The 25,956-nt window shown below is 36.7% G+C and overlaps 1 protein-coding gene across 5 annotated transcripts in view; it reads right to left on the bottom strand.

The window, feature by feature from the left end:
- Nucleotides 1–9,528: 9,528 nt before the first annotated feature.
- The window catches only part of IL15 (interleukin 15), a 43,100-nt gene continuing 26,672 nt past the window's right edge, over nt 9,529–25,956 (bottom strand). The window contains exons 2-8 of one of the 5 annotated variants that reach the window (XM_074867384.1): nt 23,107–23,216; nt 20,442–20,523; nt 19,911–19,952; nt 18,099–18,242; nt 12,840–17,514; nt 11,948–12,106; nt 9,529–11,506 (exon numbers count right to left, since the gene is read on the bottom strand). In XM_074867384.1, coding sequence (XP_074723485.1) covers nt 17,401–17,514; nt 18,099–18,242; nt 19,911–19,952; nt 20,442–20,523; nt 23,107–23,216 — 492 coding nt within the window. In that variant the 3' untranslated portion in view covers nt 9,529–11,506; nt 11,948–12,106; nt 12,840–17,400. Of the gene's footprint in view, nt 12,107–12,839; nt 17,515–18,098; nt 18,243–19,910; nt 19,953–20,441; nt 20,524–23,106; nt 23,217–25,956 lie in introns of all 5 variants that reach the window. The other 4 variants (XM_074867380.1, XM_074867382.1, XM_074867379.1 and 1 more) reach the window with 4 other exon arrangements.

The raw sequence follows: 25,956 nt of genomic DNA, 5'->3' as shown, positions 1-25,956 counted from the left end.
TTGTTTGATAGGCACTAGAATTTATTTTAAGTGGAAATAAATTTTCATAAAATATTCTATTCAACATAAAATGGGCCTTTATACTTGATTGATAAGTCAGAGAGCTGAAATTTGGTCTTGGCTGTGTTGGTGTTAATGCATATCAATGTCACACTAATGCAGAATTTGACCCTTTTGCACAGGAGGGAGGACTCAGTAGATCTGCGTATGAAGAGTTCTTGTTATAAAATACAATATTCCAGGGAAGTATTAGTCACTGTTTACAATGGAGCAATTATCTGGCTGATATTGCCCCTGTTATATATGTGGTTAAAACTAATTCCTAATGAATTTTTTTCCAAGACTTTTCAATTTTCAGAAATAATTTTTCAATACAAATACAGAGATAATTTTAATATAAATTTTGTGTTTGGCTTCTGTGGTCATAATTTAGATATTTGATTGTGAGATGCTTCAGGGTCTCAACATGTAGGAATTTTTTTTATTTCCCATTACTCTTTGTCTACTTGCAAGAATCTGTTTTCATACATAAGTATAGCATATGCCCTGATATTCAAAGAGGATATTTTAAAGACTAAGGATTGTCACTGGAATTATTTTTGTTTAAAGTTTGTACTCTTGAGGTCTAACTAAATTTGGATAGCAACTTTTTAAAATTAGAAAGCAAGAAGCTTCAAGACTATCTCATTTGATCTCTATTTATACAAAACAGTTCCACAGATAATTTTGCCTGTGTTCATGCATTTCCCCCCCTCTGACCAATGTTACCCATCCCTCCAAATCAAGCTGACACTTATGAGCTGGCTATTTTGCAAGCTCATTAGAAACAATACTTTTGAAAGATAGATTTTTTTTTTTTACTTGTTTCTTCAGTCCATCCTATTCCTAGATCAGGAACCCAGTCATGCCTTCTTGTTTGTTTTTACTTTTCTTAATGCTACTTTTTTTTTTTTAGTAAATACAGATACTCTAATAATTGTACTATACATGCCTCAGGTTTAAAGAGAGAAACGGTTGTGATTTAGGCTAATTTATCATCTGCTGCCTGTTTCATGAAAGATGACGCACAACTGCATGTGTTGCAAGAAGGTTTTCTTAAAAAACTTGGTATCAATTGAGCACATACAAGAAGAGATTATATTACTTCACTGAACTAGACTGTGATTCTATTTACTATTACTGTTAATTTGGCCTATCTTCTTTAATATCCTGGAAGTTATTTCAAAAATCCTTCAGCATGTGAAGGGCCAGAATGTGGCACAGTATTTCACTGTTTGTTTTTTTTAACTGTTCTAGTAAAATATCAAACTCTAACACGCAACTTCTTAAACCTCAAATACGGTTGAGAGCTAGAACAGTCTAATCTTGCAGAGTAGGTTTTCTTTTGATAGTCAGAGGACATTCACAGTCATGACTCATTTGTATTTTCTTCTGTGATTGTGTGATGACTCTGTAGGGAGGAAAGGTCTGCACACATTTGTTCATTAACCCTGTTTCTCTAGCTATAGTAAGAAACCCTCTTTGGGACTACATGCACATAGAAATGGGGGCACAGGGGAATCCATATTCAGTCTGTTAACCTAGTAGTAGAGCCTACAAATAACTTCTAGTCTGGATACCTATTTGAACACATGCTTTGTCTGTGTGGAACTGCAGCATTGCTTAATTGGTATTTTCCCCTTGGTTACTTGGTTGAAAAGTTCAGTTTGTCGCAGCTAATCTTTAATCCTCAGCAACTCCCAAATGTATTTAGTGCACTGAATATATTGAGTAGTACATGTCAAGGATGGAATAATAAATTAAAAGGTCATTTGTGTGTAGTGAAGTATGATTAGAGATCTCTGTAATTCGCACGCCTCTGAGCTCAGGTACCTACTGGCAACAGTTCTATATTGAAAGTGCATAGCATGGGTACAGTGGATTAAGCTCAACTAAGGGCCAAACTCCCCCCCATCTTCTCACTCACTCCCCCTCCTCAGCAGGGCAGGAACAGAAAATAGAATGGGAAAGCTCATGGGTCAAGATAAAGATAGGCAGATTGCTTATCGATTACTATAGAGGGCAAAACAGACTCAAATTGAGGAAACCTTATCTAATTTATTACCAAAATAGATTTGGGTGTTAGAAACCAATACAAACTTTAAAACACCTTTCCTCCCCACTTTACCATGCTCAACTTCATTTTATCACTCCGGACTCCTCTACACTCGCCCCTGAGTAGCAGCAGGGAAGGTATCAGAGGAGTAGGATTACCAGTACATAGTGGTTTATCTCTGCCATTCCTTCCCTCTCACACTGTTTCCCTGCTCACATGGACTCTCCCCATGGGCTGCAGTCCTTCAGGAAAAACCTGCTCCAGCATGGGCTCTCCATGAGCCACAGTTCCTTTGGGAAACATCCAACTGCTCCAGTGTGGGGTCCTCCATGAACTGCAGGGGATATCTGCTCCAGTGCCATAGAACACCTCCTCCTCCTTCTCTGATCTTGGTGTTCCTTCTGCTGTTTCTCATTCTTTATGTTCCTACCTGCCCTCTCTCTGTCTGTCTTTTTTTTTGTCCTTTCTTAAGTATATTTTCAAAGAGGTACCACATACTTGGCTGAGGGGTCAGCTTGTGGTAGGTCTGTTGCAGAGAGGTATAGAAAAATCTCTATAAATTGAGTGCTTGTGCTGCTGGTGTAACCAAAGTTGTGTGTAATTTGCATACCTACTTTGCCTTGCCATTTTGAAGGGGCATGGGAGGGGACAGCAAAGGGAGGCAGCCCTTTAGCTGGCTAGCCAGCAGCTGTCATATGCACATAACCCACTTAGACCCTTCACATGATTTGCAGAGAGAGTGTTTGTGGAGAAAGAGTAGGGAAGTTGCAAAGGCAGGAAGGAATGAGATTAAATTTAGGTGCAATTTCGCTGGGATTTCCCATGCCCTCCCAAGATACAAGCTGTAGTGGAACAGCTGTGTCCTGACTGAGAACCATAGAGATAGGTTCAGAATGGTTCCTTAGAACCTGCTCTGCAGATTATCCACTCAGTTCCTACCATAAAATTATTGCCCTGTATGATGAGACTTCTGATGCAGAAGCAAGTCCTAAGCTTAAAAAATGGGGAAGTTTTTCCATCCACTAATTGAAATTTCCATTTGGAGCACTGCTGGGTCAGAAATTCCAGCTTTTAAATCTGATGCTCATATAAAACAGATTTTAGTGCCATGTTTTGTAACTAAACAATGGATTTGAATTTAAGTTAAAGAAGTGAATGGTTCTTATCTAGCAGGACGGCTGGAGAACTAGCTAGGTATTTTCAATAACAGGGGATTAAAGATGATCAGTAGTTTTTTTTTAGTTGATTACAGTTAGTATACAGCTGGCAAGAACTTCTGGTATTTGATTTATCTGTTGTCAGTGATTTAACATCGACTCTCATCTATGTTTACATGAATCCCTAAGAAAAAATGTTGCACATCTGTCAATTCTATGTTGCAAAGAAGGGCTATTAGAATAAGTAAATGATGTATTTATTTAATTAGAGATACAAAGAAGATGACTAATTCTGACCTTTATAAATATCTTTAGTTACATAACAAAGAAAAAAAGAACTATTTAATTAAAGTAAATACTAATTGTCCCTTCTTTTGATCAAGAGGCTGGCCATGAGTGAGTTTCCCACTTCTCTTTAGTTGGGAACATCCTTTTAACTGAGTGTTGTATCTCAGTTTGAAATGTAACCTTCCAATATAAGAGTTGTGACCAGTGCCTCATTTCAGTTACTCTCATTCTTTTTTCTTCTTGCTTTCACAAAGTTCTTTCGAATTTCTGAAAGGGGATCGAAACAATATATGAACCATAGCAAACTGTCTTAATTTAAGATGTCCATAGCAGCTGAAGGCTGGTGATGACAGCAAAAGTGCAGAGGTGCACAACCTTCTGTAAATTCTGCTTTTCAAGCCAAGGAATTGTCACCTCACTGCTCTATATCTTCCTTGTTATGCTAAGTAGTGTATTGCCATTCTCTACAACCCAAAATAAAGTCTGTGTCCTGGAGACACAGTCAAACCCTGAAGGTGCAACCATCCATTTTAAGAGACATCTTTAAAAGCCTAATCCCTAACTGAAAGAAATGCAGGAAGGGAGAGTATAAAGAAGGCAATAGACAAAAAAAGTAATATACAAGATACAGAATAATAAAATTAAATTATAGTCATCTGACTCATGTTCAAATTGAGATATGATTAATATACTTTGCTTATAAAATATTTTTTTCATATTCTTTTTATTCTTTATTTAACCCTCTAGTCTCACCCAGGATGTTGTAGGGTTTCTTCCCAAAAATGTATTTAATTGCTAACGGTTTGAATGCTTACAGTGGAGTTATAGAAATTCTGACCTAAGATTTACAGTAATGTTCCCTGTTAGAATATAGTCTGAGAAAGTTTTGAGTATTTTTAAATGGAGTAAAAATGGGGTTAAAAACTCCCTCGATTATAAAATCACTAGTGTATATTTTGGACAACTTGACTGTCAGACTTTAATGATTAAAAGACATTTTCCGATCTTTTCAACATGGAAAATACAAGCAAACTCAAGCATAAGGTGGGTTTTATCATTTTATTTGCAAAACAAGAATGAGTTTGTACAATTCTTCATAGAAGTATTGCGAAAGATATATATTGGATAGTAGTTGAGCAATCCTGAAAAAAACTAGAGAGAAACACTGCCTGGTATTTAAAAGAGTTTGTAGTTTTGCCTTTACACAAAGAATGTCTTTTGGAAAATTCTTATTCACTTTAGATATAGCCATGATTTTTACTGTTGAGCTGATTTTGCTGGATTGACTGAGAGTCATTTTAGACTAAATTTAAGTTGGCATTCTTTATTAGATAATGAAAATTACAAATTCTAGTAATCCTTTTTGGAATACAGAATAAAAACCACTGTAAATTTCCCTGAAGTCCTGAGAAAGTTTGAGAATGTAACCTATATACTCTTTATATGTGCTAGTATCCCACACAGTATTATCCTAGGGCATGAGAAAAATGCAAACTACCTCCATACACATTTTTGAACATATATTTGTTATCCTCTTTTCACAAGGACATCAGTAGTCTTATAACAAAGCTTTAAGACGTTGCTTAAAAGTTGCTTAAAAAACTTTAAGTTGCTTAAAAGACTGTTTCTGAAGATCTGATAAGTTTCTGTTAGAAAATATTTTCAAGTAAAAACTTAATTTGCAACTCTTCTTACAATGAGATAACAGCCAATAATAATCTTTAGCATGAATAGATTTCTGAGCTCTCTTGATATGCTTTTGTTGTAGCAACAGCTGTGAGTGAATATTGTTTGAAGTAAACATCTTTTCCTTGCAGAAATGTTGTCCAGTTACACTGTTCAAGTTATGTCCCAGTGTCTTCACTATGGTGCAAAAATTGGTCTGGAATACTTTCTGGCAGCATCTGAGGAGTTAAAACAACTTTTTGGGTGAGCATTGTTTTGCCTTTTTGGATGATAAAAGGCATTTGTAAGGCTTTTTGTTTTGTTCTACTAAGTAATTCTAAGATCTATTTGCTATAACTGTAGTTATAACTGATCTATTTGATACTCTGTAGTTTATTAATAGAAAACTTTGATACAGAGTTAGGGTTGCATGGAGGTATAATCATGCCCTTCTGGAATGGGTTGTTCAACAAAACTCTCTATGATGACCAAGAATACACAGACAACCTTAAGCACTACAGATTTCATAGCCAAAGGAGATTTGCCTGCACTGAAGCTGTATTCACTGTTTTAGGCATACCTACTGTCAATATTGGAGGGCTTAATTAAAACAGTTTGTCAGTGAAAGGATGATGCAGTCTGGAAGAACTTCACTGTGATGAAAGAATGAAGAAAGGAGTGGATATGCATCTCGAGATTTAATATGTCTCTTGTTCAGTACTACTTCAGCTGCAGAACTTAGGGTGGTCTTGCTATTGAGAGCAATTAGGTTGGAGACGAGTGTAGCCTGGGTGTTTAATCAGAGGAAAATAAAAGTGTAACAGCCTTAAGGAGAAGAGGGTTGTAAAATGAAGCGCATACATTTTTTACCATGAAGCAAGAAAATGTTTTAGTGTGGGAAGGGTAAAGGCAGATCTTGTTTTATATTGTTCATAAACAAAGGTATTCATGGCATGGGTTACTGTTGGAAACAGTGTCTGAATGCATATGCTACTGAAGTCTTACTCCCTGCTTCTCAGAACCTTGAGATTTGCTAGTCTCAGCATTCACGGACATGATATTCAGCTAAGGAAATAACTGTTTGTTATTCTTTTTTCTCTCAGTTTCCCAGGATTTTATTGATTGTGGTGATTACAGAGTACCTTTAGGTGTTAGAGATCACCATTATCAAGATGGTTTGCACTTGAAATGCTAGTTGTAGCTGGGCAAGGAGAAAGGAGGCTCTGGTTTCAACATACAGTACACCTTGAGATGGTCATGATTTGCAGACTTGGAAGATGTAGCTAACAGCTTAGAGAGATGAGTCACAGATACTCATGTGTCTCAATCCAAATCTTGTCAGCTTCAATATTTAGTGGTTACAATAACTTGAAGGACCAGAGGAAAACTAAGAAATTAATTTCTACCCCTTCACACCTTCCTTGTGAGTCCGTATAGCATATTTGTCAGCGGTGCTATTTTTTTTGTCTCATCCCTTTATGTCACAGCAGCTTAAAATTATTCCTTGCTTTCTGGCACTAGACACAGATTCAGTCGTTCATTCAGTCACCCCCAAATGAGTTATGCTGTGTCAGTTGGCCTTGGGACCAAGGAATAATTCCTCACCCTTTCTTTTTATTTGTATAGGCATAGAGGCCTTTGATAAAGTCATGAGAACAGGACCTTGGAATTGTTATTTTAAGGCAGCTTGTCCAGAAGAAAATTAATTGCAGAAACGCCATGTTCTATGATAGCCTGATAGCTGTCATCACCATCCTACTTAGTTGCTAATGGGAATTCTAGAAGCTTCACTGCAGAGTCAGAAATTATTACTTCCAAAGAACCATTTCAGGAGCCATTGGGTGTTGGTGCACATTTCCTGTGCATTGAGGAGGACAAGGCATCATTTCCATAGCTTGGTCTTGCTGCTGGTCACCAGACAATGGAGATCCTCTACAAGCACATATTTGGGAAAGGTTATGTCCCACCTGCTGACAAAACTGACGTCTGTTTTGTGGAAGTTTATCTGCTTGAGATTCCTGCACCAAAGCTGAATCAAAACATGGACTATCCAGAGTTATCAGTGCTTTCAGAAGATCCCAGAAGATCGTGAGGGGAGAAAAGGGGACATTAAACTGACAAAAACCCCTTTAGGTCTTTAAACCAATAGTTAACATCTGCACCTTATAATTCATAGCTGGAAAACTTAATTAAAACTTACAAACAATTTAAGAAATTCAATGAATTCTGAGTTGTCTGAGGTAGATCTTCATAATTTATTAGTGATATAAATTACTAGAGGATGAGGTCCTAAAATGGAATTATGTCAGGTGGTAAAAATACAGTACAGCCAAAGGATTTTGGATAAATTACCTTATCCAGATGCCTGATACCTACTGCTAGGAAGATTGTCTAGGGTAAAATGAAGCCCAGTCACTGTCCTGCAGTAGGCAGTGTAAGAGAGAGAAAATGTTGTGTGAAGACATCAGTAAAAAATTTAAAATGTCAAATAATGCATGAAAGCAGGAAGCTTGTTACAGAAAAATGTTGCTGAAATTATTCATAATGATCTCATTTTCTTTGAATTAGTTGTAACACTCTTGCCAAAGGAACAACCAAAGGAAATGTAGATTAATCTCTCATTTGTTATCTTGTGACTAAAAGAAGAAAAAAGATTCTTGCAAAATGTGATGTAAAAAGTCATAATTGAGGTTAATGAAGAGAAGAAATTTCCAGCTGTCATAACTGTTGATGATGAACACTTGCTATTCAGTATCCTTAGAGGATTGAGGAGTTCCATGTAGTACTAACTGGATAAATATTAAGTGACTTGAATGCTTTGAGACTGACCAAAAGCATGGTTTGACTTCTCAGTACTCTATTCAAAAATAGTAGATTCTATCAATTATAAGAAATATTGGGATTTTTTTCTTTGGTGGGAGACAAAATTCTAGCTCATTGGGAAACTGATAGCTAAAAGATCCCGAGCTGGGATTACTAATATGTCCTCTATTACTGCAAGACTATAGATTTCAAGCTACCTGAAGGAAGTATACGTGTCTTAGAAGAGCTGGGAAAGGCAACTTTTATATAGAATAGTTTCTCAGTTTTACCTATGGCACAGATATCACAGTGCTACAATACAATGTTATCTACAATACAATGTTATCATTGTTTGTGCCATATTAGGAATGTTCTAATGATGTAAGTATATTTTAAATTTCTCTTAAATTCTCTTTTGTCACTTTAATGAGATCTGTCATTTGTGGTAGAACAGCCATTAAGGTTGTGTAATGATTACTGACATGCAATATTTCATTTTGGAAAGCCCAGTACAGTTGCTTCGTGAAAGGTATTGAATAAAAAAAGCTGCAAGCTGATGGCTTCTGTTCATCTCACAGCAGAAATGCTGTATTTGGGTCTAATGCAGGTTCCTTCTGTAATTCTATCACTGTATTTTAAAATTTGATTTTGAGAAAGTAACTTGACATATAAAAAGTTAGTTGTAGTTCTTTGTTTTCCTCAGCTACAACTTATGAAAAAGTGCATTAGAAACCATTCTCAGAGTACTTAAAATGTTTTTTTTTTTTTTTTTTACAGGAGGCAGTCCTTAGAACTATGGGGTTTTTCATGCTTTTTTTTTTTTTTATTTCAATGACCATTTAACATTTTCTGATGGACAATAGGGTTATTTGTTTTTCTTTGTTACTTTTTGCTTAGGTGCCCTGTGAACCACAAGCTGAAAATCTCTTGATTAGTCGACCCTATACACACATACACATACACACAAAATAAGCAGTAGTGTATGAATAAGCTCACCTGTCTGATACAGGAAAGTGGATAACCTCTAAGATGTGCCAGTGAGAAGCAGATAAATTCTGATTAGTCCTGAAAAACTACAATGAACGTAACAAAAATAATGCCTCTGCCTTAAAGTGCTTTGAATGCAAGATACGAGTAGGTAAATGCAGCAAATATACTAGGTAGAAATAGGTGTATTTGAGCCTGTAGATGTCTACTGGTAAATCTGAGTGTTCTAGAAGTCTAGAACACTCAGTGTAAATAATTTACAATGGTTTGACAACCAAACTAAACCATCTTTTAATTTTGCTTGTTTAGCTTTTCATAGTCAGTCCTTGATCCACAACGCAATACCTGATTTTTTTGTGAAATTTAGATATAAATTGAAATGTCTCTCTATTACAAGTGACAGATGGGAAATTTTATCTTGCTTGTAACACAAAAGTTATAACATCTGGATTTTTTTATGTGGCAAGTGTTCATATTATCTACCTGCCAACACAGATCAAACGTGCAGTGCAAACCACAAAAAAATTGCATTGGTTGAATAAGCAGAGTTAGGAATTTTATTGATAATAAACAGTATGGGAATGAACACATAAAACAATGTGATTATATTGTATTAAAGCAACATTATTTGATTATTAGCCTATGATTATGTGTCATAAACAATATGGTTATGTATTATTATATTATTAATATTTTATTACTATATTCTAACATAACCACAGTTCTCATCATTTAATATGTTCTGGCATAGGGTATATCTCATACTGGAATCTGACCAGTATCTATTCAAAAGCAACACTATTAATGTATCATCATATAAAGCAGCTGCACATATTTGTTCATAAATAGATAACATTAAAAAAAAAAATTCTTTTTACTAGGCAAAAAAAGATCAGTTCAGGTTAGATAATGGTAAATTTACCATCTGGATAGAGCAAACAAAACACTAGAAAATACAGATTCATAGAAGATTGAATAATCAAAATATAAAATAAAGCATATACTTATATACCTTTCAATATACATAAAATATATTTTTATTTTTATATATATATGTGCTACATGTTGACCCCTGAGCATCAGATAATTTTCCATATCGTGCATTATGCACGTTTATTTAATTTGAAAGACACAACCACTTACAGAAAGATATAGAAAGTTTTGGCACTGAAAAAACTTTGGCTAATTCTCAGCTCTATTTCATCAGATTTTAAAAAAAGAAGCATTTTGTATAAAATTGTGATCACAAAGTAGGAAATCAGAATTACTGAACCTCTTTTTATGCTGAAGAAGCTAATGGCAGAGGGAGAAGAGGCAGAAGAGTTTCAGTCAACTGCAAACTTTGTTAAAGCCTGGAACTTTGACAAATACTCTTCTGCTCAACAGAAAGTGCAGATAATCCTTTTTATGCTGTAAAAGTGGTTGATGTGAGACATAGGAAAGTGAAGTTGCTGGAGGATATATTAAGCCACATAGCAGGCTGGTTTATCTGGGTGACTACAGTGTTTCTGTAATTGTACACGGAGATTGAACTCTGACCTGTATGTATTGAAGTGGAAAGCCCAGAGGAGTACTGAATCTCACTAGGAAAAGAAACAAAGGGGCAAAGTTTGTGTGGTTTGAGACTTTATGGAATTACAGTCTGGGAGTAAAACCATGCTGGTTTTTCTTGGCTAGGGAATTTGAATATGAGGAGAGACTAGCTGTATTACAAGATAAATCTTAAGTGAATACTTGGGCCTAGAAATCTGGAAGAACTGTGGAGACATCCCATTGGAATATAAACCCATTTATGTTTGCCTGGGAAATCAGATTGTGAAGGCATAGGATGAAAGATTCAATTCTTTTCTTGGGTGACACAGCATTAGAGTCAAGATGACAGGACTCTGTCATGATCCATTTCTGTTGGGCATATGTTTTTACAAATGGACTCTCATAAATTAGTTGATGATGAAGGTATTTACATCAATTCACTTCTTTTGTCCACAAGGACATATTCTAAAGATTATGTCTCACACCTTAGATAACTCCTGACATTTCTTCAACTGCTTCCCTCCGCATTCACCATCTGGCTGAGACTTTAAACCTTTTACCCAATGCTTAGTCACCATCCATCTCTGAAAAATCTGATTCAGACTCAAAAGGAAGAGAACCAGGATAAGATACTCATTTGTACGCTAAAGTTAAAATAAGCTTCTTTAGCCTTAGGTATTTCTCAATCCCCCTGATTCCTGTTTATGTTCTAACTTCATTCCTTTTTCCCCTATACATTTTTCACTTTTAGAGGTAATGATCCGCCTATGCCATGGTACAGATAAGTCAGTCGTTTAAACAGAAGTTTCATTCTTTATTGTATTTGCCCATCTTCTCCCTCATTTTTACAAATCCAGTTGATTCCTGATCAGCTTGACTTGACCAAGAAAATACCACCTCTAATAAGCATTCAGAAGAGGGTGAGGTTTTGGAAGATTTTTATTTCTTTACATCTTTATTTCAAGTGTTGATTATTGGCCTAATTAAGCCTTTTGTTAAGGAGGTGAGAATTCTCCAACATTGGCAAGTTTTGGAGGAAAATAGTTGAAAGAAAACAGTTTAGAGGTGCCGATTTGATCTTATTATTGCAAAACACATAACCTACTCATTTATGGCTTTCTTTTCTTCCTTAATTGCTTGTGAGTAATATTCCATAGAGAGCATAGTAGCCAAGTTTAATTGTTTTTTCTCTGCCTCTAGAAAAGGTATATCTCTTTACACACTACAGAATAGTCCCCTTTTAAGTATGGCTCAGTGTGATGTCGGTCAGTCTCCTGATGCGGTACAGAAATTCTGGCATGCAATGCTGTTTCTATTGCTAGTAAGGTATGCCTTCATATGGATGAGCTGCAAGTGAAGGCCACTTCGGATAAAAATACTATTTCTATTCTCAAGTACATCAATACTGACTTAAGGATACCCTGAAGTTTATGTCTCTTGCTTTAGTTTCATCCAGTTGTTCTGAGCAGCTAGTTTGTTCTTACATTCTTAATCCTCTTGCCAAGATATCCCATCATGACCTTGGCTCAGGGACTCAGGATGGGAATTTCCAAAGACTTCTGAAAGCCCCTTTTGGTGCCTGTTAGAGGGAAGACATGAATGATTTAACTGCAGTTGTGGGAAGTACTCTTTGAAATTTACTGTAACTTCGAAATTGCAGGCATACCCTTATTTCCATCCAGCCCCTTGCCAAATTCTGCTACTCAGAAAGAACTGATGCAGTAGATTCACAGTGAATTGAAATAATTTTGCTTTCACTTTTATCATTTAAGGTGGCTCTCACTTCTTTTCCTTCCTCCTGTTTGCATTCATTCCTGTAGATGTTTCATTTTTCCTGTCTTTCCTATACTACAAGAAGTTGGCAGCTCAGTCCCTTATGGTATTGGAGTTATTGATAATTACAGCTAGGCTAATCTTAGATGACTTTATTATAATATTGTTCCTATATATGTGTTCCGTATTCTTCCTATGAGAAATGCAACAAAATATTAATAGTTCCGTCATGTTGGGTTGCTCACATTAAACTAGGGAAGAATGGCAGGCAGGGAAAGAGATTCACAAGGATGACAGGGCACTTAGTTTGGGTTTAGTGGACAGTAGAACCACAATATCTGTGATGCAGCTGTCTAGACAAATGAGTTGACTAACAATTGTACATGTAATTTACATACTTGGAAGGGTAGTGATGTGATTATCTAGTGCTATGTGTCGTTGGAGAGCTAATTTGAAGCATGTCTCTGTCCTAGTCAGTTTACTTGGGGGCCATAACCTACTGGGCAGTAATTTTCTGTGTAAATGCAAATGTCCTTTACCTTGCTTTACAAAATAGATGATACTTCTGGAAAAATTCACTGATCCTCTGGTGTGGTAGGAGGTTAACATTGTTGCTCCAGTGTAGCCACTTGAATCTCTATGATCTGCTGCACCTGCATGTCTAGTATTCCTGCTTAGAGGCAGAAGTACTGAAAAAATGGATCAGTTCTCTGGTACTTGGAAATATAACTGGAAAAACATGCAGGCAATGGTAACTCAGTGACATTTTCTGTTAAGGCATGTAACAATACCACTGCTTTTCAGGTGCTGAATTAGACTTATAAAAAAACCCTGAATCTCTGTTGAAATCTCTGTTGGACCTGTTCAGAAAGCTGCAGCAGGAAAAACAAAGAAAGAGCAGACTGTTGCTTTCAGGAGATTAAATATCACACACTGTAATGGCTTCTACAGTAGCTACCCTCCTTGGCTTCTGTTGAACTTTAGATCTCGACCCTTGGTTGAAGGGTTGAAGTGCTTTCACTGTAGAGAATGCCTGTTGATATATATAGCAAATACACTGTCCTCCTTTGTAAGTGTTACCACGGTACTGACTCAAATGTTCATTATCTCTCTGAGCTTTTGCCATGTGAAGCTAGAATAGATCCTAAAGTATGTTTCTAACTGTCCTTTTCCTCACATAGCCATATGAACAAGATGAACAATCTGAAACTGCTGCTGAGGCCCCAGCTACTTCACTGCAGGGAAAAGATCCCCTTTTTTATGTTTTCCCCAAAACAGTGAACCTCCCAACAAGAGAGGTACCTGCAGTTCAGAATTTGCCTTTTTCCACTACCGTTAATGATTCTGGCTTTCACAAAGTTCTCATTTCTAAATGAACTAGAATCATTGAACACTTCAATCAATCCCTTAAAAGGGGATTTGAATGGAGAAAAAGATGAAAACACTCATACCATCACTCAAGTCAAACGAGGAGTCACCTGTTTCTGCCTGGGCAAAACACCATCAGCTAAAGACCTGCAGTACTCTACTAGCCTGCCCTTTGCTTGCTCTTAAGGTTCCCATGGCTGCTGGCTTCTCGCTGAAGGCATCTTGCACATTAAAGTAGCATCTTCTTAGTTAAATGGACAAATGGACCACTACTTCTGGGCAGTGATTAATTATTACAGACTTATGCATCCACATAGGTAAATGCCTAAGAAGGGCCACTCAGGATGTAAAAGCTTACTTGGGGTATCAGACAAGAATACCCCTTCAGTGTACTCAACAGTGATAATGCCATATTACTATCTTAATTAAATCACTGTATAACCTCAGTCAAAAACTGAACTGACTTGAAAAATTGTGGCGAAACTGTCAGATGCTACTTGTAAGGTCCAAATGTCTACCAGAGAAATTAAATTGATAATTCATACTGTGCCCTGTAATTGTAAAAGACAGTTGGACATTGCAAAAACTGAAATCTATTGATCATGCAGTGTAGATGGACTGCTTAAAAGAAAATCTGGACTGCAGAAATTATTGGTTAAATTATCTTGTGTGTTTTAAGAGAGAGGTATTGTAACTAATAATCCTTGTATAAATATACTGATGCTGATCCAGAACTGACTTTAAACTGTGAGGACTTTCAAACATCTCCTGTGAAATTATCTGCACTTTACCTGATCAATAGGTGCTCTAATATTCGGAGCCACTGGAGGCAACATTCTATTGATGAGCAACCAATATTTATTTCCAGGGTCTAATAAAACAACAAGAAGGTAGTGGATATCAGACATCATCTGCGCTAGTGCTACTTATGTTATCCTGTTAAAATACAGACAGAAATATGGATACTGAATACCAGGAAAGGAAATGAAAAATAGATTTTAAATTATTGCAAAGTCAGGAACACAGAATTATGTAGTCCAAAACTTCTGTGGAAGAGCATTATTATTCTCTTCTGGTGTCAAAAGGTAGAGTTATTTTTCTTTCTGAACATAGAAATACTCTGCTATGAGTCATCTTAGTCCCAAATTGAGTTGGATTAATTGGAGAAAATACAGTTTTAATCTTTTTCTTAACAGTCTTAACATTTACCATTGGAAAAGATTAGATGGTAAATGCCACACAAATGACTAGACCTTGTGTAGAAGAAATACTTTCCTCAACCTAGGGTTGTTTACTTCAAAAGTAGGCACCCTGAATTAGTTTTTACTGTTCTGCCTGCAGTATGAACAAATCAGATCAGATTCATGCATGTCTTAGTCATATTGAATCTTTTCCTCCCAGATATGTATGAATTCCCTCACTAAAAAAAAATAAAAAATAAAAAATACCAACCTGGCCTTAATTTAGTCCATCCTTTATACTGATCATATAATTTCTTATAACCATAGGATTCAGGAGGTGGTAAAGCTTTCAATTGGCAGCTTAGCTCTCAGGGAAAGGAAAACCCCAGGAGAAATACTGGAGAACTAGATTAGCAAATGGCCTTTTTTTGGTTCTAGAATATGCACCTGGAACAGGTGGAGGTGAAATGAAAAGAGATATGCCCAATGTCCAACGGGAAGTGGCTAATGCGATGGCAAGCTGACTGTCTTTCAGAAAGACAAATTCACAGTATTTAACATACCTGCCACTGGTAAAAGATTCAATGAAAAGCAGACTAAAATTAATCAGATAACTGATTTTCACAGTGGGCAAGATAAATAAAACTATCTGAGCAAAGGAGCTGTTTATTTCTCCCATCATGAATACTGCTGAACTGTGTCACAAGCTCCCTCAAAGCTAGAAATAAGGAAAATCCCTTTATCTCTTTGATTAAAGACCACAACTGTAACTTGGTGTTACCTTGCCTATGCATGTGGCATCAGGTAAGAGAAAATCATATTCAATGTTTACGATTGTTTTAAGGAAAAATTTAAGGTGTAGGACCAGTTTACTTCATCCAAACTATGTAATAAACACTTCTTTCATTGATGTTTTTCAGTGACAAATAATTTGTTTATGTCTTCTGTGATACCTCTGCCAGTGTTTAATCCTGATACCAATGTGCTTATGAATTTACCAATCAGTTAGTCTATAAGTCATCTGGAAGATGACATCCACTGTGCTCACATTTATGTTCTTTCTCTTGTAGTTTACTGAGATTCAGCTCCTCAGAGTGCTGAAGATTGACTGTTGGGAGTGACCCAACAATAAGGGAGCACCAGGCAGTGTATTTGTTGCCATAATGAGATTGAGACTTTCTTCCTGGTAAGTGGACAGCTGAATGACTCAGCCATTTATCAAATGAAGATGGAGAAATGGAGGTGCCTGGAGGAAAGAATTACTTATTATGAATAGCAGTTGGTATGACATGGTTATGAATCATGAAGAAAGCTGTTACTTTAGAAAGAGCTGAAAGAAGACTATGCAACATTTCAGAACTACCAGGGGACAGGTGACTGCACTGAGTCTTAGAAATACAGCTATCATGTTTTCCAATAACTGGTCAAAAGTGATTCCTGCCTTCAAAGTTCTTACCTCAAAAGGAGACCAAAATTACAAACTCTACTACACAGGAAAGATTTCTACCACATAGAATTTTTTTTTTTAAGTTTGTAAGAGACTTGGTCACCTCCTTCATTCAGAGAATGAAATTTATGCTACTTTTCTTTGATTGAAGTTTAGACTGAAATCTTTGGTAACTGCTAAAGGAACTGTACTAATTACCATAATAGTTAAGGTAGTGTCTATGTGAGAGGTAACAAATGAAGTAACAAAGCATGTTCTGTCATTGGACGGTGGAACTAAACACCAGCATTACCTTCTGTTAAGAAGACTGCAGTTAATTTTTAATACCCTTAAGCTACCATTGTACAAAAGGGAAAAAAGGCAGGGAAGAATCTTTAAATAAATATTCTAACTTTTTACTTTGAATTCTTAGGTAAAACAAGTAATTGGGTTTACCTGAAACCCACAGTAGAAATAAATTAACAGATAACCAATAGACCTTTAAGACAAATAGGCCTCAGCTTCTGTTTTGTGTTTAGTTCGTTGAAGGAATGTAATGAGAAAAAAAATAGCAAGGAAAACTGTCAGACATGACTAACAACAGAAGTGAAAGATGAGCTAGGGTCTTCTGGGAGCACAGATGGTAAAGGGATAGATTTCAGATAATAAAAATAGCTATAGCCAAATGCTTTAACAGGATATGATGATTTTATATTAACAATAATAAAAGAGCTTTTCTCTGAAACCCCATTCAGTTAGCTCTGAACTGATGCTCATGAGGGGGTTCCCACTGCAGATACACTGAGATCTTCTCAGAGAATTTTGTTGAAAGGGTGGTAAGTTAGGCAGGCTTTCTTTTCTGGTGGACATAAAGACACTTTAAGTCAAAAAGAAGCTTTAAACCCTGTTAAATTCCTTTCATTTGTATTTCATAAGTAGTATCATTTGCATGTATTCAGTTATGAATACATTGAGAATTACAGGGATTTTATTATTCTTTCTTTATGTGTTATGCTACGTAAGTAAGAGTGTAAGTGATGTTCTTTCCAGTTTATTGTTGGCAATAATCTAATTTCTCTGAGGATGTTCATGGAAGAATCTTGGTTCCCAGCTTGTGTCTTTTGGTCAGTATTTGCATTCCTTCTGTATGACCTTTACAAAACTTTGTATAAATTCTGTAAAATTTTTTTCTTCATACTCTTCACATTCTTTGCATTTCGCTGATGTTGTGGAATTCAACTGAAAAAGAAAATGCAATCATAAAACATGATACTGATCTATTTGTTCTGATAGAAAACTCTAACCCTTATTTGTCCTGTTTTTGTGAATAACTCCAATGCAGTCAATGGCTACAGAAAGCATTGCTGGAGGCTTCGACAGTACTTATGGCCTGTGCAGCTCCTGGCTTGCTTTCTGAGTAGGATCAGCTTTCAGAGATACAGCACTTCAGTGAGAGATGCAAGTGGCTGCCCCTTTGAAAATTAGGATACTTTTCTGTATGTGTCTGAGCATACCTGACTTCAGATACTAAAGTTACAAACTGTTATTTACACAAGCACATTCAAACACCCTGGCATATGTATGCGTGAACAGTCAAAAGTATTTGCTCTGATGGGAATCCTGAAAGCATTTTTCTAAAAAACACTAAATTCTGCTTTTCCACTGTTGTATGTGTGACTTTTTCATTGTTATATGTGCAGGTTACTGCATCTCATTTGCTGTCCTCTGTACTATCCCACCTTTTATAGAACAAAAGAGATATTTTGCTACTGAAGAAACACTTCTGATTTGCCTTTTCTTCACAGGCTGGTGGTGTTACTTACCTTGTTGTTTTCTAAGCTTGCGTTTCCATTTTTCCATATGTTGAGTACATCCTGTGTTTTACTACAATTTTTGATACGACATTCGTGAAGAATCACATTCATCTCTAAGAGAAAGCATCTCATTACAGGTTCTTGGCATTCTTTCTGAAAAAAACCGAAGTTTTAATGGTTTCGCAATTAAGAAGGAATAAGTGAATGTAAGATATAATGTACCACAAAGTAGCTGATTTTTATTGACTGGATATCTCTTCTTGCTATTCAAACACTTTTAAATATCTGCAAAGATTGGCTGTGAGAGCTAACAACATAAAGGCCAGCTAATTCACTAAGATGAGGTGAAACGTAATGTCTTGGTGAAGAACATAGGGAAATAATTAACTAGGAGAGGAATTTGGGATATAATTAAACATTGTGGAATTATATCAGTATTATTCTTAGTAGTTCTAGCACTTTCATTCAGAATTAATTTCTGAATTCAGAATAGGTAGGGGAGAAGAGAAAGTAGATATTACCTGTATTTCACAGGTTAAAGAAAAAGAAGCAGAAGTACTAATTTCTCCCATCAGGTCAACAATAAAGCCAAGAATAAGTCTCAGGTTGTCTACTTCCGTATCAGACTGTCTCACTTTAAGAAAATCTTCCTGACATTACCAGGTAGTAAATCAGCCGTAACAATAGACTAACCTCTCTAGCTCAGTTCAGTTGAGAATGTGTGTGCGGGTGTGGATGTGCATGTTTTGTGACCTTTCTTGCTTCCTGTCATGTACAAGGCTAACTCTACAGACACATCAGACTCTGTGCTTTCTCAGGTTTGCCAGATCTGCTGAATACATCAACATTGCTGTATTCTGCATGCACACTAAGACTATTCTGCACTGAGATAGTCAGTCCATCATTTCTAGGAAATCTTTCATTAACTCTTTATGTACAGGATTCATGTATTTTCTGTGTTTGGCACAGTCCTTGTGGGAATGTTTATGTTGTCAGAAAGGCAATGTCCCAGAAGCAGGCTACTGCCACAGCAATGAATCCAGCCAGTTCCACCAGGGCTATATCAAAGGTGACTGCTTTGGTGTCGGCTTTGGATGGAGTGAGTTGAGTAGTGGCTGGATTCTTTTTCTTGGTGGGGTGCATGTGTCCTGCAGAGTGCAGACTGAGCTCCATAGCAACAGATTATGAAAAAGTCTCTTCAGAAATCAGTTTATGAAAACTGCATTTAAGATGATCATATTTTACATAGGTCTCTGTGACTGTATTAAGAATTATATTGACAAATTAACATAATTCATCCTTTGCAGGATAAATTATATTCTGCAACTATTAGAAATCTGAATCCTTGAGAGTACCTAGGTATTTGCTGCTAAGCTAAGGAGTGGCAAAAGCAGAGGAATGCATAGATATATGCTGACAGTTACTCTCCATATTCCACTTCTCCAGTATTTTATTCCATTAAATAGTGCATGGTGTTAAATAATTGTCTTTGGAAGTATTTTATTTGTCACTTTTTTCCTCCCTCAAATTACAAATGAATACCAATATTATTTTAGCCGTGTTTGCTTTGATAAAATCTTTGGGATCATCCCTTTTAATTGATTAATTTTAATAGCAGGTGATTCAATAAAAATACTTAATACCCGCTTACATAATTTATCCTATGTACTTTAACTAACAGAACTGTTCCTTCCAAGGCAAATGGTTTGATTTCTGAAACTTTTCTCAAATTACACCAAGGCTGCCTTGGGAGAAAGTTGCTAGTACAGAAATGAAGCTACCATATTAGAGCAGTTGTGGTCAAATTTTAAGTTTACTTACATCCTCATCTGTGTTTGCAGTATATAAACTGACATCAATGTCCTACAAGAAAACAAGAGTTAGAATTATGAACATTAACTAACAGTTTTAGAGATAATAAAGCTAACTCTGCAAGACATGGATTAGCTCCAAGTTCAAAGGCCCAATTCATCCAGGTACTGGGAGCCAGCAAGTCCAGGAACTTAAAGTCACCTAGTAACCTGCAGGATGGGCTTCACTGTGAGGAGCACTCATCAGAATCAAGTCCTCCAATATTTTTTCTGAAGGAGCTAACTCCCAAGCCCACTGCCCCTTTTCTTAGGAAAAATGAGAAAAAAAATAATATTTAATTCTAGAGTCCGCAGAATTTGGTCAACTCCAATTCCCTTTAACCTTCTATTCCTTTGTTTCCATCCATGAAACAACATTATACAAACACTACCCCTTTTCCTGCTCCCTGTCACTGACACTTCTTAGCTGAGTAAAGTGCTAAATATTTAATTATGTCTGCCTCTATGATTATATGAAATGCTGACTTTTTTATGAACTTACTTTGGATGTCTTGATTTGCTCCAAATCTTTCAGAACTTCCGCCCACTTGCAATGACCTGCTGCTGTCTTTGGTACAGAAGCACTAGAACAGAAGAAAAACAGTGACCATTAGGCTCAGTAGGTATGCACAACGTTTATGCTGAAAAAAGAGTCAGAGATTATTAAAATACTATAGATACATTGTTTACATGTGGTAAATGCATGGGGCAAGTATAGTTGAGAAATCATGAAATCCTACAGATACATAAAAACTGTATCTGAGTCACACACTGTAGAAACAATGTGTTTTTTAAAAAGGCCAGTTTTATAGAACGTAATGAAAGAGAAATGTTCAACTACTTAATATAAAATACCTACAATTCTTTTAAAGTATACAAAAAATCACAAACTTCCAAGTGTCTTAGACTGAAAACTCATCACCCCCCTCCCCCGCTACTATAGAATTTCTACCTTAAGCCCTGTAGATATATTATTTGTCATTTTAGATGTAATTTTTTGTGTACAGGAAAGCTTCCTCCTGCTACAGATAAGATTTTTCTCAAAGTGAACCATTAAAGGGTGGAAGGAAGATTGCCTTCTCCTTGGAAGATTTTTGGAATGTGAATTGCAGTCTTAACATGTCCCCACTTGAATCCTTAATTTGGATGCCTTTCTGTACTGCTGTACTATAAATAATATACAACAAGGTAGGGAAAGACAGACCAATTTTTTGGGGAAGTTGTTTAAAACAAGCTGTTGTTAAAATTTAAGCATTAACCAAAGGCTCAAAAATTACAAGATTTTTGGTAAAGGAAAAAAATGGGCTTTATAACAAGAATCAGGGACACTTACTGTGTTTTTGCCAGAAGGAGAGAGAGAGAAGAAAAGTCAGACCTTAGCAAAGAGATTTGACTGAAGGGGCACAAGGAGAAAACAAGTGAAGTGGGGCGCGTAGGCCTTAGAAGCGGGGCCAGTATTCTAAGAAAGGAAACTGGAGTAAGAATGGAAGGAGGCATCTTGTATACATAATTCAGCATATATATTTAAAAGTGCTCACATGCGGTGGATTTTTCATTGCAAAGACATATGACAATTGATGGAGATTGCCTCTGTGTCCAGCAAGATCATAGAGCAGATCCTCCTGGAAACTATGCTAAGGCACACGGAAAAAAACGAGGTGGCTGGTGACAGCCAACGTGGCTTCACTAAGGGCAAATCGTGCCTGACAAATTTGGTAGCCTTCTACAACGGGGCTACAGCGTTGGTGAATAAGGGAAGAGCGATTGACATCATCCATGTGGACTTGTGCAAAGCATTTGACACTGTCCCACATGACATCCTTGTCTCTAAATTGGAGAGACATGGGTTTGATGGATGGGCCCCTCGGTGGATAAGGAATTGACTGGATGGTCACACTCAAAGAGTTGTGGTCAATGACTCGATGTCCAAGTGGAGAGCAGTGGCGAGCGGTGTTCCTCAGGGGTCGGGGTTGGAACTGGCGCTGTTTAACATCTTTGTTGGCGACATGGACAGTGCAATCAAGTGCACCCTCAGCAAGTTGGCTGACGACACCAAGCTGTGTGGTGTGGTCGACAGGCTGGAGGGAAGGGATGTGCCATCCAGAGGGACCTGGACAGGCTGGAGAGGTGGGCCTATGCAAACCTCATGGAGTTCAACAAGGCTAAGTGCAAGGTCCTGCACATGGGTTAGGGCAATCCTAAGCACAAATGCAGGCTGTGCAAAGAGTGGATTGAGAGCAGCCCTGAGGAGAAGGACTTGGGGATGTTGGTTGATGAGAAGCTCAATGTAACCCTGCAATGTGCATTTGCAGCCCAGAAAGCCAACCATATCCTGAGCTGCATGAAGAGAAGAATGGCCAGCAGGTCAAGGAAGGTGATTCTCCCCCTCTACTCCGCTCTCATGAGACCCCACATGGAGTGCTGTGTCCAGCTCTGGGGTCTCCAGCATAAGAAGGACATGGAACCTTGAGCAGGTCCAGAGGAGGCCATGAAGATGATCAGGGGGCTGGAGCACCTCCCCTATGAGGACAGCCTGACAAAGTTGGGGTTGTTCAGCCTGGAGAAAAGAAGGCTCTAGGGAGACCTTATAGCGGCCTTCTAGTACTTAAAGGGGGCTACAGAAAAGGTGGGGAGGGACTCTTTATCAGGGAGTGTAGGGTTAGGACAAGGGGTAATGGCTTTAAGCTGAAAGAGGGCAGATTTAGATTAGGTATAAGGAAGAAATTCTTTCCTGTGAGGGTGGTGAGACACTGGCACAGGTTGCCCAGAGAAGCTGTGGCTGCCCCCTCCCTGGAAGGGTTCAAGGCCAGGTTGGACGGGGCTTTGAGCAACCTGGTATAGTGGAAGGTGTCCCTGCCCATGGCACGGGTGTTGGAACTAGGTGATCTTTAAGGTCTCTTCCAACCCCAAACCATTCTATGAAACGCAACAATTCCAACAACTTGAGGGTTATCATGGAGGTTAGGACCAAGATGCATTCTTAACCAGGCTGAGCCTAGTCAAAGACAGAATAAAGTAAGGGACCATGGCCTATGAAGCAGTGGGAGACTGCATATCATGGCAGGAGAGGATCCACTCTCTAAAGCGACTGGAGGCAAGTAACAGCTGTAATAGTAAAAATAAATAATTTATATTTACTGCCTAATTAACATTGACTTTGTAATTACCATAGGAAGAAGATGATTAGTCCCATCTCATTCTTTAAAAAGCAAAAGAAATGGCTGCTCAGAAGAAGATACAGCTGATACTGCAGAGAAATACTTTTCAGGTATGTTTTCTGAAAGACACAACCAAGACAATAGTTTGTCACAATCTGGTTTCAAAACATTTTGGTTTAGTACTGACTTAATTAACCGATTTGACAAGACATCCAATCAAGACAAGACTACCTGTTGTTTGCAGATTGAAAGAGCAACTGATTTGTAGCTTGCAGAAATACATAATCACTTTACAAAACACTTTGTAGAAAATCAGATGCTGAAGACACACTACAAAAATCTGAACTTATCCTGAGCTCCCTATTTATTTATCTGTTCATACTGCAATTTAATGCAGGGACAATATTAAAGAACTTTTGGTTTGTTTTCCATCCTGGAGATCTTTCCCCTGCCTATCTTTTGCCACCCAAATTCTATGAATTACATACAACTATAACATTACCTACAATATTGTGGTTACATATATGAAACTCTGCATTGAATACATCAAATGCTGTAGTTATATGTATAGATCTTAAATATAATATTTAGATATAGTATATATTTATACTTCTTTACATAATGTATATACATCTAATACTGGGAGGTGATGCATTTAAGAATTTTGTCAGTGGAGTTTGGCAACTAGAAATAAGAAGGAGGTGTGAGTTGTGCGTTGACCATCTGCAAATGATTCACTCTGCATAGTCTAGGAACCTTTGTTCCAAAATCACAAGCCCTTTGATTTAAGCTGATACAGTTCCTTCACAGAGCTAGGTTAATTATCTGCAACTGTGCTTTTGATCCAAGGGTTTCTTTCTTATAATATGTGCAACACTTCTATATTAACTGACTCAGATGATGTTACTTTAGCAGTGGTTTATTTACATACTAACTTGCAAGTGAATATTTAAAAATGGACCAGCGAACATAATAAAACAAGAGTTAGCACTGTGCAGTGGTAAAAGTATCAAAATGGAAGGTCAATCCATACATTGTCAGGTTTGCAGCTAACTTGCTGAAAGCCACTTTATAAAAGCAACTACTGGCAAAGCCAGGAGAGTAATACTTACATGTGTCACAGGGGACTTCTGAAGAGTATTTGTAACAAATATTTGTTACTCTCTTAAACAGAAAATGTTTTAAATACATTAAAAACATATTTTGTTTCCAAAACCCACAGGTATAGCTGAAATAACATAATAACCTCAACACTACATAAATTTCCACACTCAGTAATGGAAAGCAGTGCCAGACCCTTTTCACACCTCTGTGTGTCCAAAACCTGTTAAATAAGAAGTAGGTAAATGCATGATAAATAGATAATCTAAATTACAGTAAGGCCAGAGCGAGTAATATCTCAGCCATCTTCTGAACTATTTCAATATGGAACATGCCGTGTTATTGTTACCCAAAGCATGTCTAAAGGGTCAACCTGTTATGTTTCCACAACAAAATGAAATTGAAACTATGTGAGTATTAAAACCAAAGTATGAAGTATATATAAATATATATTTTCCAAACATACAAGAATGTAATGGAAAAGAAATATTAACTGCTTGGCTATGGTCAAAAGAGCTAAATCATTTTGTTATAGTATGACAGAAAGGCTGTAACCTTTTCACAGTTAACATTGTTTGATCTGAAATTTGTCATGGTGTTGGTTTGGATGGTTTTTAAAATCTGCATACTAACTGTCTTCATTTGATTTGCCAATCCTTAAAAAATATCGTATTTTATTTGTTGGCTTTTTTAAAAATTGAAGTTCAAAAGTAGCCTTACAAGGAAACTCAAAGTACATTTAAAGAAATTTAAACTCTGATTTGGATATCTGTTGGATACAGCTGAAGAAAATATGTTTTAATCCCATGTTTACATTTTTTAAAACATGTTTTAACAAAATCATTTAAAATGTATTAGAAACATTTTACAATAGTTAAACATTTTGATCATTTTACAAGCCAGTTCTTATCAAACAAGATGAGGTGGCTACAAATGAAAATATGTAAGGCTTATGTTGGGCCCATAAGCACTTACCAGCTTTGTGTTTCATAATTAGTATTATGGGGCCTTAAAAAGCTAATTTGAGAGGGAGTTACAGTCCAAATGGATTGTCAAATTTATGCTGAGGAACAAAGTCTTCAAGATGAGGAAAATAATACATTATGGTACCTAATGAATAATGGGCCAGGGCTATCATTATTTTGTCATTTGTTTCCTTTTATTAATAATTGTTCACTCTGATGACGATGGAACACTGTGTTCTTAATGATTAATGTAGTTATCTATGTATTTGGTTTTCTTAAATACGGTAGGTAACTATTTTATTGTAAAGAAATAATCATTGCTAATTTAAAATAAAAGCTTAGGTTTTAGAATTAATAGAGAACTCGTACTGATTGTAAAATATGTAAGAAATAGTCTACATGCATACTCTAAAGGGTATTCCATTCGTTTACAGAGAAAGAGGTTCTTAACGCCCAGTAGATCACCTAACACATTCCTTTCAACAATTCAGAGACATTTTCTACTTGAATTTCTTAATTATTTTATCCAAACTATTACTCAACAACATAAGGAATATTAGCTCACTTACATGCTTTGACAAATTATTCTCCTGCCTCGAGCACACATTGTTGTAATGTAAAAATTTTCTTTGGCTTTTGTCAGTTTTTCATTTCTTACTCTGTTTAATCATTAACCAATGCCTCTCCGTCTTCATTAAGTCTCTGATACTTACCCTTGTTTTATGGAAGCTTGAACTTTGGACAAGGGAGAAGGTCATATTTAAATACATACATAATTTTATCTGTAACTTGT

Source organism: Strix uralensis, chromosome 4 (genome assembly GCF_047716275.1).
Source record: "Strix uralensis isolate ZFMK-TIS-50842 chromosome 4, bStrUra1, whole genome shotgun sequence".
NCBI classification, from domain to species: Eukaryota; Metazoa; Chordata; class Aves; order Strigiformes; family Strigidae; genus Strix; species Strix uralensis.
This window is presented reverse-complemented; position numbering and strand designations above follow the sequence as displayed.